The sequence below is a fragment of the Monodon monoceros genome, unplaced genomic scaffold, assembly GCF_005190385.1.
Source record: "Monodon monoceros isolate NGI ecotype Baffin Bay Population unplaced genomic scaffold, NGI_Narwhal_1 Super_Scaffold_2, whole genome shotgun sequence".
Lineage (NCBI taxonomy): Eukaryota > Metazoa > Chordata > Mammalia > Artiodactyla > Monodontidae > Monodon > Monodon monoceros.
In genome coordinates, this window is record NW_021703776.1 from 73,400,339 (window position 1) to 73,417,420 (window position 17,082).

Below are 17,082 nucleotides of genomic sequence, written 5' to 3' on the forward strand. Positions count from 1 at the left end.
CTCTAGGGACCTCATGTGAATAGAATCATACAGTATCTGTCCTTGTGTGTCTGGCTTATTTCACTGAATGTAATGTCATCAGGGTTCATCCATCTTGTAGATGTGACAGAATTTCCCTCTCTCTCTTTTTTTAATTTTATTTATTTTTTTTATACAGCAGTTTCTTATTAGTCATCCATTTTATACACATCAGTGTATACGTGTCAATCCCAATCTCCCAATTCATCACACCACCACCCCAACCCCCACTACTTTCCCCGCTTGGTGTCCATACGTTTCTCTATATCTGTATCTCAAGTTCTGCCCTGCAAACGGTTCATCTGTACCATTTTTCTAGGTTCCACATATATGCGTTAATGTACGATATTTGTTTTTCTCTTTCTGACTTACTTCACTTCTTTGGGGGTGACTTCATAAGTAGATTATGTAAGATTTGGGAAACAATAGTGCTGTCCTATACTAGATGTATATGTATATTTTATTCATCTGGGTGCCTCACAGAAAATTGGACTTATTAATAGTGAAAGCACTTTTAACTCTTCTAAATGCATCAAGCAATAGGTTACTATGGAAGGCATACAGAAAATTAGAGCTATAAAGAAAATATTAAATATGTTTTGTATTACCCCCTCCCCTTCCAAATTCTTATAGCAACGTAGGAAAAAGCACATATTGGGTCAATTTTCAGCTTATTTTTAAAATATGATTTTCCTAATTTATCTCTGAAGGTGGAAAAAAAAGTTTTCTTGTAGAATTTAAGGGCTACCTGCACTTTATAAAACAACTAACTAGAGGCCAAGTTGGCGATTTCCCTGATGTCATCCAGTTATTCCATGTCAGGATCCCGGCACTCATTCAGGTCTCCAACTGTCTCAAGTTTTTCCCACCACATCATACACGCTGCCCATAGTATTTCTATACTATGGGTCATCACACTTTATTTTTATTTTATTTTATTTTTTGCAGTACGTGGCCCTCTCACTGTTGGGGCCTCTCCTGTTGCGGAGCACAGGCTCCGGACACGCAGGCTCAGCGGCCATGGCTCACGGGCCCAGCCGCTCTGCGGCATGTGGGATCTTCCCGGACCGGGGCACGAACCCGCGTCCCCTGCATCGGCAGGCGGACTCTCAACCACTGCGCCACCAGGGAAGCCCCACACTTTATTTTTGAAATAACTTTCATCTTACATTTTAGAATCAAATTAAAGACTTCCAACAGGAGATCAACTCAACTAATCTCAGATATTTATACAGAAGACTATACTCCTATAAAAGCACCCATAATTCTTCTGCATCTTTGTCCTTCCATCATTCGTGCCTTATAAATCTGATCTCGGAGGAACATGAGTCTTTTTAATCTCACTACAGATAGCAAAGCACAGAAGAAACCACATAACCATGCACCTACAACACATGGTTCCAAACTCAATTGAGCTCTGAGCCCCAATCATCGATCACTCTACCTAACTCTATTTAGCCTCCTCTACCATTTACTATGTCAGGGAATATTTAAACCTTTGCTACTCTCCCCAATACTTCACCCAATGACAACTCAAGAGACTCTCAGTCTACCCTAATAGACTCTTTTATCAAGAAAATTCAGACTAACTCACTCCCTCTACATCGTGTCTCGTCCCTTAAGCTTTTTTATAGCCACTCCAATCCATATGTCCTTTCCTTCACTCTAAGGGAGAGAGGTTTCCATCTGCTGAAGGTCAGACTTTCTTCAACAATTAACTTCATTACTCCCTGTCACCTCTGACTTGCTCCATCAGTGATCACACTGCTCTTTATAAATATTAAATGTCTTCCTCTCTATCAGCTCCTTCCAATCAGTATATAAACGTATTCCCATACTTAAAAACTAATTTTTATTTAAAAAAAAATTCCTTGACTATTCTGGCCCAGAGACAAAGTTCTTGTCCTTGAAAGAGTAAGAACTATAGTACTAAGTTCTAATCCCAACTTCTTGGCCATGTCACCTGGATAAGTTTTCCCTCTAAAGATCAGTTCTGTTTGGTTCTCTTACCTGCACAACAGAGCAATGACAGTCATTACATTATAGGATTAAATGAGGCAAACACATGTCAAGTATCTACCATTGTGCCTGGCACTAAAAAATGTTAAGTTTTCATTTCACAACATAATAACTATGTGTGCTATTTAAAAATGTCAGTTTTACACAGTGTTTTTCCTCTGAAAACACATTTAACAGGCAAACAAAGATCTAGAGAGCTGACCATATTAAACATACAGATGATGTTTTTTATAAGGTTGATAGCAATTATAATATAACAATACAAAGTACAACAGAGAAAGTTCCACTACCAGTAATGGTGAAACAACTTTTATTAGACTATCTTCTCCTGCAGATAATAACGATAAACATTTGAAAACACACTAAGAAAATAACTATTTGAAGGCTCTGGAGAGCAATAAAAGTGATAAAAATAGGAGAGGAGTACACCCTCCTATTAGGAAGAAGTCAACAGCACTGGATGAGATTTCTCCTTGTAGAGCTTTTCAAGTGAGGGCTATTCCCTGTGCTGATAGCTCTGGCAGCAGGAGCTCAAGCACAAAGCACCCCTTACAGTGGCCTGAGGAGCCAGAGGATGAAAGCAACTGGAGCCACTGCAACTAACCTCACCAGCATCACTGGTTAACTCTTGAATTATACATTCCTAGGAGAGATTCCATACTGAATGACAGAGGAGGCTGCTGAATGAAGAACTGAGCAAATACTTCAGCTATTGCCAACTGCAAAAAGCCAGAGTTCAGAGTATGAATCTAACCAGGTTAACTACTTACTAGAAATACACTCTTCAGAAGATAACAGAATCCACAGTCTCTGTACCACATCATCCATAATGTCTAGTATGCAATAAAAAATTACTGGGCATGCAAAAAACGTATTTTAGGTGATCCACTGTCAAGAGAAATGTACTCAAACAGAAACTTATCTTAAGATGATCTATACTGGAATTCGTAAACAAGAATCTTAAAGCAGCCATTTTCTAAGAAAATATAGTTGCAGTGACTGAACAGGATAGGAGTCTTAGCATAGAAATGCAAACTAGAAACAAATGGAAAGTCTAGAACTGAAAAGCATAAAATCTAAAATGAAAAAAAAAAGTTGACTGAATGAGCTTAATAGAAGATTTGAGAAAGGAAAACTTAAAAAGAAAAGAAAAAACAATGAATTTGAAAATAGAGCAAAAGAAAGTATCCAATTTGAGGAACACAGAAAAGAAGGACTGAAAAAGTGAAGAGCACTTCAGTGACCTGTAGGACAATATAAAGTGGTCTAAATTCCACATAACTGGATTTCCAAAGGGTGAAGAAAGAGAGAATGGGGAAGAAAAATATATTAAAAGAAAAAAATGGCCCCCAAATTCACAAATTTGGTAGAAAACAAACTTACATATCCACGAAGCTCAGAAATCCCAAAACAGGATAAATATAAAGAAAACCATACCTAGGCACATCAGAGTAAAACTGATGAAAACAAAGATAAGAAATGGTATTGAAAGCAGCCAGAGAAAAAGACACATTACATACAGAGAAACTACAATATAAATGATGGCTGAATTATTATCTCCAAAATACAGGAAGCGAGAACTGACAGAAGGGAGAAAAACAAATCTATAACAATTTTCTCTCATCTAGATTAAAAAATCAGCAAGAATACAGTAGCTCCGAATAACACTATGAAAATCACCTGGCCTAACTGACACTATGGAACAGAATACCCTAGGACTACAGATGATGCAGTCTTTCCAGATGCCCTTGCTGAGCTATTAAAAAACCACCAAAAAATTACAAAAGACTAAAATGTTACAGAATATGTTCTCTGACCACAGCAGAATTAAATTGTAAATAAATCACAATAAGATATTAATAATACCCCAAAATTCAAAAATAAAACAGTTCTAAATAGTACAAAAGTTTAAGAAGAAATCACACAGGAAGTTAGAATATATTTTGGGCTGATTGAAAATAAAAAATATCAAAATTTGTGGGATACAGTAAAAGAGGAGTATTTAAAGGCAGAAAAGCAGAGGATACAGACAAACATATCTTTAATTGCTTACATGAGAAGAGTTTTCTCCCAAAGAAGACATACAGATGGCCAATAGGCACATGAAAAGGTGCTCATCACCACTAATTAGAGAAATGCAAATCAAAACTACAATGAGGTATTACCTCACACCAGTCAGAAAGGATATCATTAAAAAGTCTACAAATAATAAATGCTGAAGAGCGTGTGGAAAAAAGGGAACCCTCTTACACTGTTGGTGGGAATGTAAATTGGTGCAGCCACTATGGAGAACAGTATGGAGGTTCCTAAAAAAACTAAAAAGAGAGTTGCCATAGGACCCAGCAATCCCACTCCTGGGCATATACCCAGACAAAACTATATTTTGAAAAGATCCATGCACCCTTATGTTCACAGCAGCACTATTTACAATAACCAAGACATGGAAGCAACCTAAATGTCCATTGACAGATGAATAGATAAAGAAGATATGGGGTGTGTGTGTGTGTGTATATACATATATATATATACACACATACATACACACAATGAAATATTACTCAGCCATTAAAAAGAATGAAATAATGCTACTTGCAACAACATGGATGGACCTAGAGATTATCATACTAAGTGAAGTAAGTCAGAAAGAGAAAGACAAATACCATATGATATCACTTATATGTGCAATCTAAAATACGACACAAATGAACCTGTCTACAAAACAATAACAGACTCACAGCCATAGAAAACAGATTTGTGTTTGCTGGGGGTGGGGAAGTGGGTGGGGATGGAGGACTGGAGTTTGGAATTAGCAGATGCAAACTATTATACACAGGATGGATAAACAACAAGGTCCTACTGTATATCACAGGGAACTATATTCAATATCCTGTGATAAGCCATAATGGAAAAGAATATATAAATGTATAACTGAGTCACTTTGCTGTACAGAAGAAATTAAACACAACATTGTAAATCAACTATACTTCAATAAAATTATTTAAAAAACAAGAGTTGTCTCAAATCAATCATCTAAGTGTTACCTTAAGAAGCAAGGAAAAGTCAGGTGAATGAATGACAAAGTAAAAGGAAAGAAATAAAGGTAAAAATCAATGAAATACAAAAGACAAATGATAGAGAAATTAACAAGGCCAAAAGTTGTTTTTCAAATAAAATATCATTAATATTGTTAAACATTTAAAGAACAGATTAAGAAATATAGAAAAACACAAATTACAAATAAAAGGAATAAAGGATGGGGTACCACTATGGAATGAATATTAAAAGGATAATAATGAAAACCTTGTGCCAATAAATTCAACAAATCAAATTCCTCCGAAACACACGACTTTCAGAATTGACATAAAATGGAATAAAAGATTGAAATAGCTTTATATCTTTATGAGAAACTGAATTCACAAATAAAAATTTTCCCCTAAAGAAAACCTCTAACTCATATGGATTTACTAGTGACTTCTACCAAACGTTAAAGAAAGCCAGGGGCTTCCCTGGTGGCACAGTGGTTGAGAGTCCGCCTGCCGATGCAGGGGACACGGGTTCGTGCCCCGGTCCGGGAGGATCCCACATGCCGCGGAGCGGCTGGGCCCGTGAGCCATGGCCGCTGAGCCTGCGCGTCCGGAGCCTGTGCTCCGCAATGGGAGAGGCTACAACAGTGAGAGGCCCGCGTACCGCAAAAAAAAAAAAGAAAAAGAAAGCCAAACTCACACATGCCCTTTCAGAAAATAAAGAAGGAAATGCTTCCATTTTCCTTTATGAATCCAGGATTACTTTCATATCAAAACCAGTCAAGTATTATTTTAAAATTTACAGAAAAATTATCACTCATGAACACACACACAAAACTCCTTAGCAAAATACAGGCAAACTGAATCCAGCAATATTTAAAAAGAGTAATAAAAGGTGACCCACTGAAGTTCACCTCAGGAATCCAAGTTGGTTTAATATTTGAAAATCAATTAGTGTGATTCATCATATTAAAAGAATGAAGTGCAAAACCATGACTACAGCAATAGATAAAGATAAACCATTTTGCAAAATTCAAAACTCAATCATGATAAAAACCACTTAACAAAGAATAGAATGAAACTTTAATGAGATAAAGGGCATCTATAACAAAGTATAGCTAACATCATACTTAACCATGAAACAGACTGTTTTCCCCCTAAGTAAAGGAAAAGCCTCTGAAGTCTGCTCTCACTATTTCTGTTCAACATTATATTGGAGGTTCTAGTCAGCGCAATGATGGGGATGAAAAGGAAAAGAGGAAGGCAGGCAATTTGGAAAGGAAAAAGTAAAATGGGTTCTGTTCATAGGTAACATGCTTGTTTACCCACAAAATCATATAAAATATACAAAACAACTGCTAAAACTGATAAGCAAGATCACAGGATACAATGTCAACATACAAATAATCAATTGAATATCTGTATACTAACAACAAATGTTTGGCAAAAACTTAATTGTGTTTATAACAGCATCAAATATTTAGAAATAAACCCAACAAAAGACATTTAAGACTACTAAACTAAAAACAGTAAAACACTGCTAAAAGAAACCATGAAGACCTGAAAAAAATGAAGAAAAATACTATAATCATGGGTTGGAAGACTCAATTTTGTTAAAGATGCCAATTCTCAACATATTAAAGGGTCAATTAAACTTCAATCCCTGAAAGCTTTCAGAGAAACCAGCAAACTGATTTTAAATTTTTATGCAAAAGCAAACGACCTAAAACAGCCAAAACAATTTTTATAAAGAATAACAAAGTTGAAAGACCTGTGGTTTGTGCATTTAAGGCTTATTATTTAACTACAGTCATCATTTACCTGAAGTTGTAGTATAGAGGTAAGACTAATCCATGATGAGAAAATCAGAAGAGTGTTCAGTGGCTGCCTCAAGTGGGGGAGGGATTTATGGAGAAGACACTCCAGGAAACTCTCTATGGTAATGTTAACATTTTCTATCTTGTAAGGGGTACAGCTTACACAAGTGTATGCATTTTTAAAACATCAATTTGTGTGTTTAAGATGTAAATTTCACTTTAATGTAAATATCTCTTTAAAAGCTATAAACAATAGTAAATTCCAGGTTTGCATGTTTGCTTTTTATTGTGCTATGGATTACCAATTCTGAAACTACTCTCTGTGTGTTCTAGGCTGGAGTACATGAGTAATATATTGAAGTATAATGGGTTTCAGCTTTCTCACTGTTGGAGAAGTTAGTTTTAAATAGAGACAGGACAAGAATGTACCCCCTATGGTTTTGGATTAGAATCAGAGGTGTCAATATAAGTATGAACTCATGGTTTCATACAGACAGAACTATAGATAAATAAAATATAGATTTGTGTGTATATAAAATATATGTATAAATATGATAATTATACATAATTTCCTAGCTTTAGTTTCATTTCTAAACACTATTTTCCATTAAAAAGGAATGGAAGTAACAGCTTCTGGGAGTAAGAGCTAATTGCAGGGGTTGGAAAAAGAAAAGTGTACGATGAGCCTGCAAGAAAAAAATACCCTGCTGTAAGAAAATAAGGAAGTGCTCAAAGGATGATGGGAATATATCAAAAGGAGTAGCTTGAAAGGGCTCTCACTGACCAAATCTGGGACAATTTTGAGCAGTGATCCACGGACTGTGGACCTGATGGGTAGGGGTAGGAACAGACACCCCCAACTAAACTGCACACTGAGGAGATTATAAAGGAACCACAGCTTCTTGTGTATAAAGACTACCGAGTTCCAGCTGGCTCTGTTCTACTATTGTCCAATTTATATCTACTCATAACCACTTCCAAGTAATGGCTGAAGGGGAATTTTGCATGGAGCAGTATTACCAAAGCCTTTTGCAAAAAGCAGCGGATTATGTGGAAGAGCTTAGAAGAACTAACACAACTTCACTGGTAGTGAGGAAGTGGGTGGTTGCTCCAAGAACAGCACCCAGACTGGGAGCTCTGAATGAAGGGAGCACCGAACAACTGTTTTTCCAGAATGAAAGGAAAAGCTCTGTAGGTGGAACAGAGCAGCAATGTAAAGGCGATCAGTTCTAAATCAAAGTGTAAAAGAGAGAGGCAAGCAATTATGGTCATTTGTAAAATGAGAAAGCAGACTACATGTCTGTCACAACCACAAAATATTCTTATGACATTTTATTATATTCTTTATTACTCCCTCACGTCTTTTAACACTCACTGCACCCTTGTCCTCTTTTCCACATGGTCACCCTCACTGGCACCTGCCCATCCTGGTAAACAAATACATAACAATGAAATATATTGAGATTTTCTTCTTTATAGGGGCTGGAGCTACCAGTCAGCAGTTGGGCTCTGTAGTTCTCATCTGCCCCTTCCTCTTTTTTTTTTTTTTAACATATTTATTGGAGTATAATTGCTTTACAATAGTGTGTTAGTTTCTGCTGTATAACAAAGTGAGTCAGCTATACGTATACATATATCCCCATATCCCCTCCCTCTTGCATCTCCCTCCCACCCTCCCTATCCCACCTCTCTAAAAAAATGGTTCTCATGAACCTAGGGGCAGGACAAGAATAAAGACGCAGACAGAGAATGGACTTGAGGACATGGGGAGGGGGAAGGGTAAGTTGGGACGAAGTGCCCCTTTCTCTTGATCTAGTTTCAAAAGAGAGAAGGGAAGACATGGATGAGGCAAGTTGTTCTCTCCTCTAAATCCCTGCTCAGAGCTGCAGATCTCAGTCTCCAGCTCCCCTTAATGCCCACTCTGCAGTGCTCCTGGGGAGTCCAAATGCATCTTGAAACGTAATAATGAGTTATACAAAAAAGACTCAGGGGCTTCCCTGGTGGCGCAGTGGTTGAGAGTCCGCTTGCCGATGCAGGGGACGCGGGTTCGTGCCCCGGTCCGGGAGGATCCCACATGCTGCAGAGCGGCTGGGCCCGTGAGCCATGGCCGCTGAGCCTGCGCGTCCGGAGCCTATGCTCCGCAACGGGAGAGGCCACAACAGTAAGAGACCCGCGTACCGCAAAAAAAAAAAAAAGACTCAGGAAGGAGCTAAAAACAATCATTCATGTACAAAGCGTCCTAAACATTCTTCCTAAAAATGTTATTTTAGCTGTTTCTCTACCATGTTATCCTTGAATGAAAATCATGAAAACAATTTAAAATTAAATTATATTTGTATGTTATAACCATTGTATAATGAAGTAGAAAACAGTGAACACAAACGGCAAAACAAATTACAATTATTTATAATGGGAAGAAAAAGACATATGAAATAAACAAAACGCATTATTTTGATTGCTCTTTTCTCTTCCATTTGTCATTTCTTTGGTCGTCTAGCACCTGAAACTCCTTCCTATGTCAGGAGAATTCTCCACCTCTTGTTCTCTCCTATAGTAGTTAAATATGGCCAATAGTTGCTTTCCCAGTCTTGTAGCTAAGGAGAGGGCATGGGGCCTAAGGTTGGCCAATCAAATGCACCTGCTCTTAGGCTTCAACTAGGAAATAAGTAATGCAAAGAAGCAGGGCCAGGGGGAGGCACCACTCAAGACCCAGAGCAGTGATGGCAGTGGTGCTGTCTGGCGTCAACAAACTTCAGTATCTAGCTCTCAGCAGAAGGATCAGCCACGGCAGACTAGATCTACGGTGAGCATTTGTCAGTGATGCTGGCTGGTACAAGCTTGTCCCCTAGTTCTCCCAGTCATGCTCTACCATGCTGTAAGCGAACAAATAAATGCTGTTTCTGCTTAACTCAAGAATACTGGATTCACTTGCTCGCAACTACAAATTCTGCCTGACGCAGCTACCAGCATGCAACTGACCACATCATACTGAGCGGCCGCCTAGAAGGAGCTCTGTCTAATACACAAAACTACATTTAGTTTTTCCTCTGGTGAAAAAAACTGTCCCCTTCTGAATTTCCTAGTTGTTATTTTGGCTTCTTTCTTTTAAAGGCTCTGATCAAATTAAAAGATCTTTCCTATCTCAGGGCTAGAAATTATACTATGTATGAATAAAATGACTGAAAATAAATTAGAAAAGAAGTTGTATTAACAGATTGTGCGTAAGATAAATAATAAAAACGCAAATAACAAGCACCCTAGGTTACTGGTTCTAAACGGGGGAGTATATTACCAGAGGCAAAGTTCCCCATGATGATTACTCATTAGCTTATTCAAAGTGGCTTGAGGCTCAGGCCATTTGCCAAATTGACTCTTGCCCAAATTTTCCTGGCACACAAATTACCAAACAGTTAACCCTCCTATTAGTAGTCTCAGCAGGAACCAACGCATCAATGAGCACGAAGTCTCTTCTCCCGCCTTGAGAGGGCAACCAGAGCAGCGTTCAGGCCAAATGTCTTAGAATCACCACAAAGCTATGCCCAGTGTCAGATAATAAATACTTGATTGTAGATAATGGGAACTTTGCTTTCCCTGACTTTTGCTGTGGCAGTGATTTAAAGACCTGGACTCATTTAAAATAATGGATTTTTGTGTCTTAATGCTTTTAGATTTCTAAAGCTCCAATTTACTCTACATGCAAGAGAACTGAAGATGTTTGGTTAATATATTTAATTTCAAGAGTAAAGGTGAAGGTAATTTTGTTGCTAAAATGACTTTGTTGTTACTGGCCTTATTAGCTGCTCTAATACTTTCTTTATAAATAAAGACTTGGGATAAGAGTACAAACTGTAACTCTTCTCATATGCTACAATCTACCGTAATAGAATATCCTTTAGGGACAAAGGGTAGCACTGCCTCTCGGACAGACCCTTCACTGAGACTGCACAGCCAGTGAATTTGGCCATAAAGGACCCCTGTATCCCCATTATAGGCGGGAGACAGATCACTGGCTCATTTCATACTAGCCTCTCAGGACCCCTAGGACAGAAACAATTTCCTTTCACTTCCAGCCAGGTTGGAAATGACCCAGTCATTCAGAAATAAACAGGATGTAAGCTGATTTAAAAAAAATCAACTAGATAATAAAATCTTTGATTCAACTCGACATGAATTTCTTTTCTTCTCTCTTATAAGAGGAATGATAGATACAATGCAAAACAAGTAAAATTTAGGAAAGCATGCATTTTATGTATTGAACGAAAACTACAATAAAAAAAAATTTTCTTGATTTTTGATAACACAGCATAAAACCGAGCAGATGTACTTTATCATGAAATAGCTCATTTGACACATTAAGAACATAATTGAAATGTGTCTCATCCAAGACATACAAATGAGTTTTAGTGACATCAGCGGAAACACACTGGCTCTTGCTTATGCGGTTTGTGGGGATTTTTGAAAAGCTCCAGAGACCTCAGTGGTTGTCTGCAGAGCTTTGTAGAGGGTGTGCAGAGTCCAGTGTAAAACCGTGTGATTCGGTCTCCCAGGCAGGGAAGGCCTTCTATTCTTTACTATTTTACCCAGTGCTTTAGTTTCCTACCCTGTGGCATACTGAGCAAAAGGTTTGCTTTTATTCAACACCTATACCAGAATGCTGGCATATATATGTTAATGCAAGGATACAATTACAGGGAGAAAACCTACACATTCAATGACAGTATCATAGACATTTATAGAGTATAGTGCATTCAGGTTAATTGTTAACCAGGTGTTAAATGTGAGCTATTATAAGTTCTCTGAAAAGGACAAACAGAAGAAACATTTTAATTTATGCTTTAATAATGGTTGGAAGAACATGTTACTTTTAATTCTAGTAATTAGACATCATTACCTTCTCTGATTTCCTCACTCTCTTTTCTAATAGAGGGAATCAGTAGTCTCAGAAGCATATCAGAAGGACAAAATTTAAACTTCTATTTACTTATGGCTGATCGCAGTAAGCTTTTATCACTTAGGAATCTTTGAAGCACTTGTTCATGTGCAATAATATGTATGTGTGTGGTGCGGGAGGTGAGAAGGGGGGAGGAGGCTGGTTTAAATGAAACACATGTGAATAGGAGCCTGGAGGTCTGCAGCAGACACACCATCAGACCCCAGAGGTGAGTCTGAGATGAACCAGAACTTCAAGATGACATGTTGTGAGACTGCGTATACTATGCAAACTTTCATTCTATTCTCATATTATTTTCATTTTCAAAAAAAAATAATTTCTAGTTGCAAAGAAATACTGGAGACAAAAGTTGGATAAACTAAGTTGGGGATGCCACCATATGATCAGTCCTGGTTGCATTACTGGATCACTCATCTAACAGTTAAGCATGTCTTAGGGCACTAGGGAAGGGAAATCCATCCCCTCCCAAAAAAAAAATCCATTATTTTAATGGAAGCATACAGTAAATATTATGGGAAACATAATTTGTCATACTTCTTTTATGATTTAGTGTTATATTTATTTTGAGTTACATTTGAGAAGGGCCACCAGAATTTGTCAGTAGTTTGAATTTCTAAGTCCCTATCCCAACTCTTCTTGAAAATATTTAAGAACAAAACAACAACCTCAGAGATGGTCTCTTCATTCTACACTGTGTTATGGGAAAAAGAATTGTTTGAAAGTCTCAATACCTTCTTTTGTCTGCTCTCTGCAGCAGCCAGTTGTGTGGACATCCTTTCTTGCATTTTTCTGCAGTGGGCCATGACTGCTTCGAGGATGGAGAGGGGGTTGGTACAAACTGGCTTCTTCTCTTTATCGCCAGCACCTGCTTCATAGTCTCTCTGCAGTGCCAGGAACGGGTCATTTAAATTAAATCTCCCATACCGTTCCTGGATAAATACCTCCTTCCTGCGAGCCTAGAACAAAATCAGAGGAATGTATTCAAGAAAGAAATGAAAATATACAGAAGGCTATTTATACGAAGGTTCTGTGATTACTGCTCCAAATGGTATTCACAACTGTCATGAGTAATAGCTTACATGTGATGTCAGGTGGTGAGTGAGAGGTAAGGGGACTGTGACCCCAAAGCCTGACCAGCCTGCCATGCCACTCAGTCTACTTTCAAATTTTCTTCCTTTGGAATATTGTCTTTTAAATTACAAAAGTTGCAAATACAGTTTTTCCCATGACGCCTACTCCTTCAAGGATCTGAATTTTAGGTACAGTCTGTTCTCATTTAGAGTAAAATAAAAAATATCAACAACAAAATAACTTTTAGCAAAAATTCAAAAACAAAATAATATGTTTATCGAACTTACATTACACATAATCCTCGTCACATTAAATCACAAAATATAAATCTCCAAGTTTTATACAGACAGAAAGAATTTTATATTTGAAGAAGAAAATATTTCATGAATTTTTTATGTCAAAAATCACAATATTCATATTTTGTGAAGTGTAACCAACTACAAAAAAAACCTCCAGAAAATTAGGAAGATGTAAATGTCTTCTCATCATTGAAGGACATTAAAATATAGTTCACAGAGTCCCAGGAAAGAACATAGCCTCATTTTACTTTAAATGTCAGTCCATCAGCGTTGAAGTAAATTTCACATCCACTTGGCACTAAATGCAATTTTCTATAATTAGCCTACAGTGAATGGCCTTTGCATAATATGGAAAAGAGCAGTAGAAATGTATTGAAAACAAGCAACAGCTTCCTAACTCAGGTCATTTGGAATAGCTACCAGAAAAAATTATTCTAAGTCACTGCCAGTGGAAAAACTAAATTACAATAAATCAAGCTTAACTGTCCAAAATGTTAAACATGCTTTCTGAAGAAATATTACATACATTTCCTTAATTTAAAGGCAACTGCGTTGACTAACTCAACTTTTCCATTTTGAGACCACTATCAGCAAGCCAAAAACTAGATAAACACAAGTGCAAAACTGGGAAAATCTAATGTTTCTTCTCCTATTACCAAATTAGATTAGGAAATACAATTTAAGAAAAGTCCAATTTCACCATAAATTTAAGCTAGCTTTCAGAGGATCATTTTACACTTAAAAGTCAAAGTGGTTTATGAATCAAAAAGCATTTCGTATTTCTAGATTCTTCAAATTCAATTATGTAATCGATAAGCTGAATAAGTATCACTTCAGAGATGCAATTACAAAAGCAATTTCACTCTGTCCTTCACTTTTCTATTAATTTTTATTCAATGCAGTAGTTCATCCCCCACCTCTGGATGAAAACTTGGGATAGCCCCCATGGTTTTTCTAATTACTTTTATCTAATACAATTCCTATAGTCACTTTAAAATATAAAACTCTCAATTTGGTTATTAGAATATCCAACTTCAGTGGTATGATGGCTTCCCTTTCCCAGCTAAGATCTGCACCACCTGGGAAGGAAGCGTTTAAGAAAACCCCTCTTGGGCTTCCCTGGTGGCGCAGTGGTTGAGAGTCCGCCTGCCGATGCAGGGGACACGGGTTCGTGCCCCGGTCCGGGAAGATCCCACATGCCGCGGAGCGGCTGGGCCCGTGAGCCATGGCCGCTGAGCCTGCGCGTCCGGTGCCTGTGCTCCGCAGCGGGAGAGGCCACAACCGTGAGAGGCCCGCGTACCGCAAAAAAAAAAAAAAAAAAAAAAAAAAGAAAAGAAAACCTCTCTTTTATCCAGTCTTCTCCCCCTCTTTCTCAGCTGTTTTAGTCCTCTCTGGGTTGGAAGGGACCAGAGGTAGAGGAAGATGATGAAGATGGAGGTGAGAGAACAGGAGCATTCTACCTGACTGTTTCAATCGAGAAACTAGCCTTACCAACTGGGTGTGGCAAATACTTAAAGCCTACTCTTTTCCCATGAAGTGCTTGGTAGCTTGAGAAAGCCACACCCCCCTTCTCACTGCTGGGGACCCTTCATCTACAGTTTCCCCAATGTAACTCATAAATTTAGGACAGACTACATAACCTGCAGAGCCCAGTACAAAATGAAAACATGGGCTCTTTGCTAAAAGTTATTAAGAATTTCAAGATGGTAACAGCATATCCTTTAACCAAGTCTAGGGTCCTTCTAAGTGCATGGCCCTTTGTGACACAGCCTGCACACCCATGAAGCCAGCCTTGCATACATATCTTCTGTAGCATCTAGAATCCAGTTTTTTGTCAGCTGAGGTTCCATGTTCTCCAGACTTCTCTACTGAACTGGATCTGAATCAATCTCATTCCTACTCTTTGATGCCTATGGCCCAACCTAGTCTATGGGAAACACTCCTGAATCTTCATTTAAAGAAAATCTGGGAGTGCAAGATGACCACTGCAACCATCTTTTTGTCATTTCCACAGAATGCCTGCTTTTTTCAGCCCCACCTCCACTCAGAGCACCAAGACCTCATAATGAGAAACCTAGTAAGTCATTAAATAGTCTGGCTGAAGCACTTTCCTCTTGAGGTGAAGGGAAAAGCAACTAAATGGGGGGATGCCCAGCATTCTCTCCAGAGAAATGATCTTTCATAAAAACCTTTCTCTCTTTAATCTCCAAAAATTAGGTATTTTTATACCCTTAAAGTGGGTAAGGAATTTAAAAGTCAAAGCTGGATTTCAAACTGTCTTCTGAAAATTTTGCATCTTGGTCCTCATTTTAGTAACTAATATCACTATGGGTCCCCTGCTGAAACTTACATTTTAACAACCAGTTAAAATTACCTGATGTCTACTTACACATCCAACGTATTTTATGATGTACAATATCTGTAACACTAACTCAAGCCATTTCTTAACCACACACGTTATTCTTAAATCAGAGTGAACTTTTGATAAATGGGTTAAAATTAACTTTTATATAAGAGGTAAACACATATATCATAGGCTATTTCCAGTTTAAACAGATTTTATGGTCTGAAAAAAATTTTTAAGTTAATTATTTATTTTTGGCTGCATTGCGTCTTCATTGCTGCACGTGGGCTTTCTCTAGTTGCGGAGAGCGGGGGTTACTCTTTGTTGTGGTGTGCAGCCTTCTCATTGCAGTGGCTTCTCTTGTTGCGGAGCATGGGCTCTAGTAGTTGTGGCACTTGCGCTCAGTAGTTGTGGCTCGCGGGCTGTAGAGCGCAGGCTCAGTAGTTGTGGCACATGGGCTCGGTTGCTCTGCTGCATGTGGGATCCTCCCGGACCAGGGCTTGAACCCGTGTCCCCTGCATTGGCAGGCGGATTCTTAACCACTGTGCCACCAGGGAAGTCCCCTGAAAATTTTTAATACTTTTTCTTGTTACTACTGTGAAAGTTTTGCATGTATTTTTCGTTGTATTTTGGCTTTATTTTAAAATTACTAGCTTTAACTGTGGCATTGTCAAGTGTGGGCAATTTTTTTTTCTGCTGAAAATGTTGTATAATTATATGTCTACAGGATCATAAACATAAAACTGCCAACTCATTTGCTTTGCCAATATAGACTGACACTTAACCTTTATGACGAAGTTCAAGACACATACATTAGCTTCTTTTAAGGGAAGAAGTAGGGCTAACAAGCTATGCAACTTTGTCCCCAGTATCTTTCATTTTCAAAACGAGATCAATGAAGCAGCCTCATTTGTCTCTAGGACCCCTAGAGTATACACAACTAATATGACTTCATTTTCTTTTAAAGTTCCTAAAAGCCTGGAAACCTCAGGTAAAATGAATGTGAAAGATTTTATACATTCCATTAAACTGACCCCTGATCCCATGTTTATTGCTTTAAGACAGTAGTCCCCAACCTTTTTGGCACCAGGGTCTGGTTTTGTGGAAGACAATTTTTCCACGGACTGGGGGGTGGCAGGGGAAATGGATGGTTCAGGCAGTAATGGGAGCAATGGGGAGTGGCAGATGAAGCTTTACTCGCTCACCCTCGCTCACCTCCTGCTGTGCAACCTGGGGGGTTGGCGACCCCTGCTTTAAGAGATGCCAGGTAATAATTCTACTCTATAGCCATATAGGAATTTATTTATACATGTTACATATATTCAACATGCATTTTTTATATCCTTGTCTTAAAGTTAGAAGCAGGGGTTCTCATTTTTCAACTATTAATGTTTATTTCTTATAACATTCTTGTAAGAAGTATACCTTTCTTAGCAGATCTTTCTTTGTAACAGAGTGCTTAATTTTGAATGTACCACATTACTTTTAAAAAGGGCAGATCAACAATATATACAAGTGTTAATATTTAAGGAGACTGTGT

At 38.1% G+C, this 17,082-nt stretch overlaps 1 protein-coding gene across 2 annotated transcripts in view; it reads right to left on the bottom strand.

Moving 5' to 3' along the window:
• The window catches only part of CTTNBP2 (cortactin binding protein 2), a 158,946-nt gene that overhangs the window by 85,376 nt on the left and 56,488 nt on the right, over positions 1-17,082 (bottom strand). The window contains exon 3 of one of the 2 annotated variants that reach the window (XM_029233780.1): positions 12,560-12,784. The exons of the other annotated variant lie outside the window; for it this stretch is intronic. Within the exon in view, the coding sequence (XP_029089613.1) occupies positions 12,560-12,784 (225 nt within the window). The remainder of the gene's footprint in view (positions 1-12,559; positions 12,785-17,082) is intronic. 2 annotated transcript variants of the gene reach the window in all.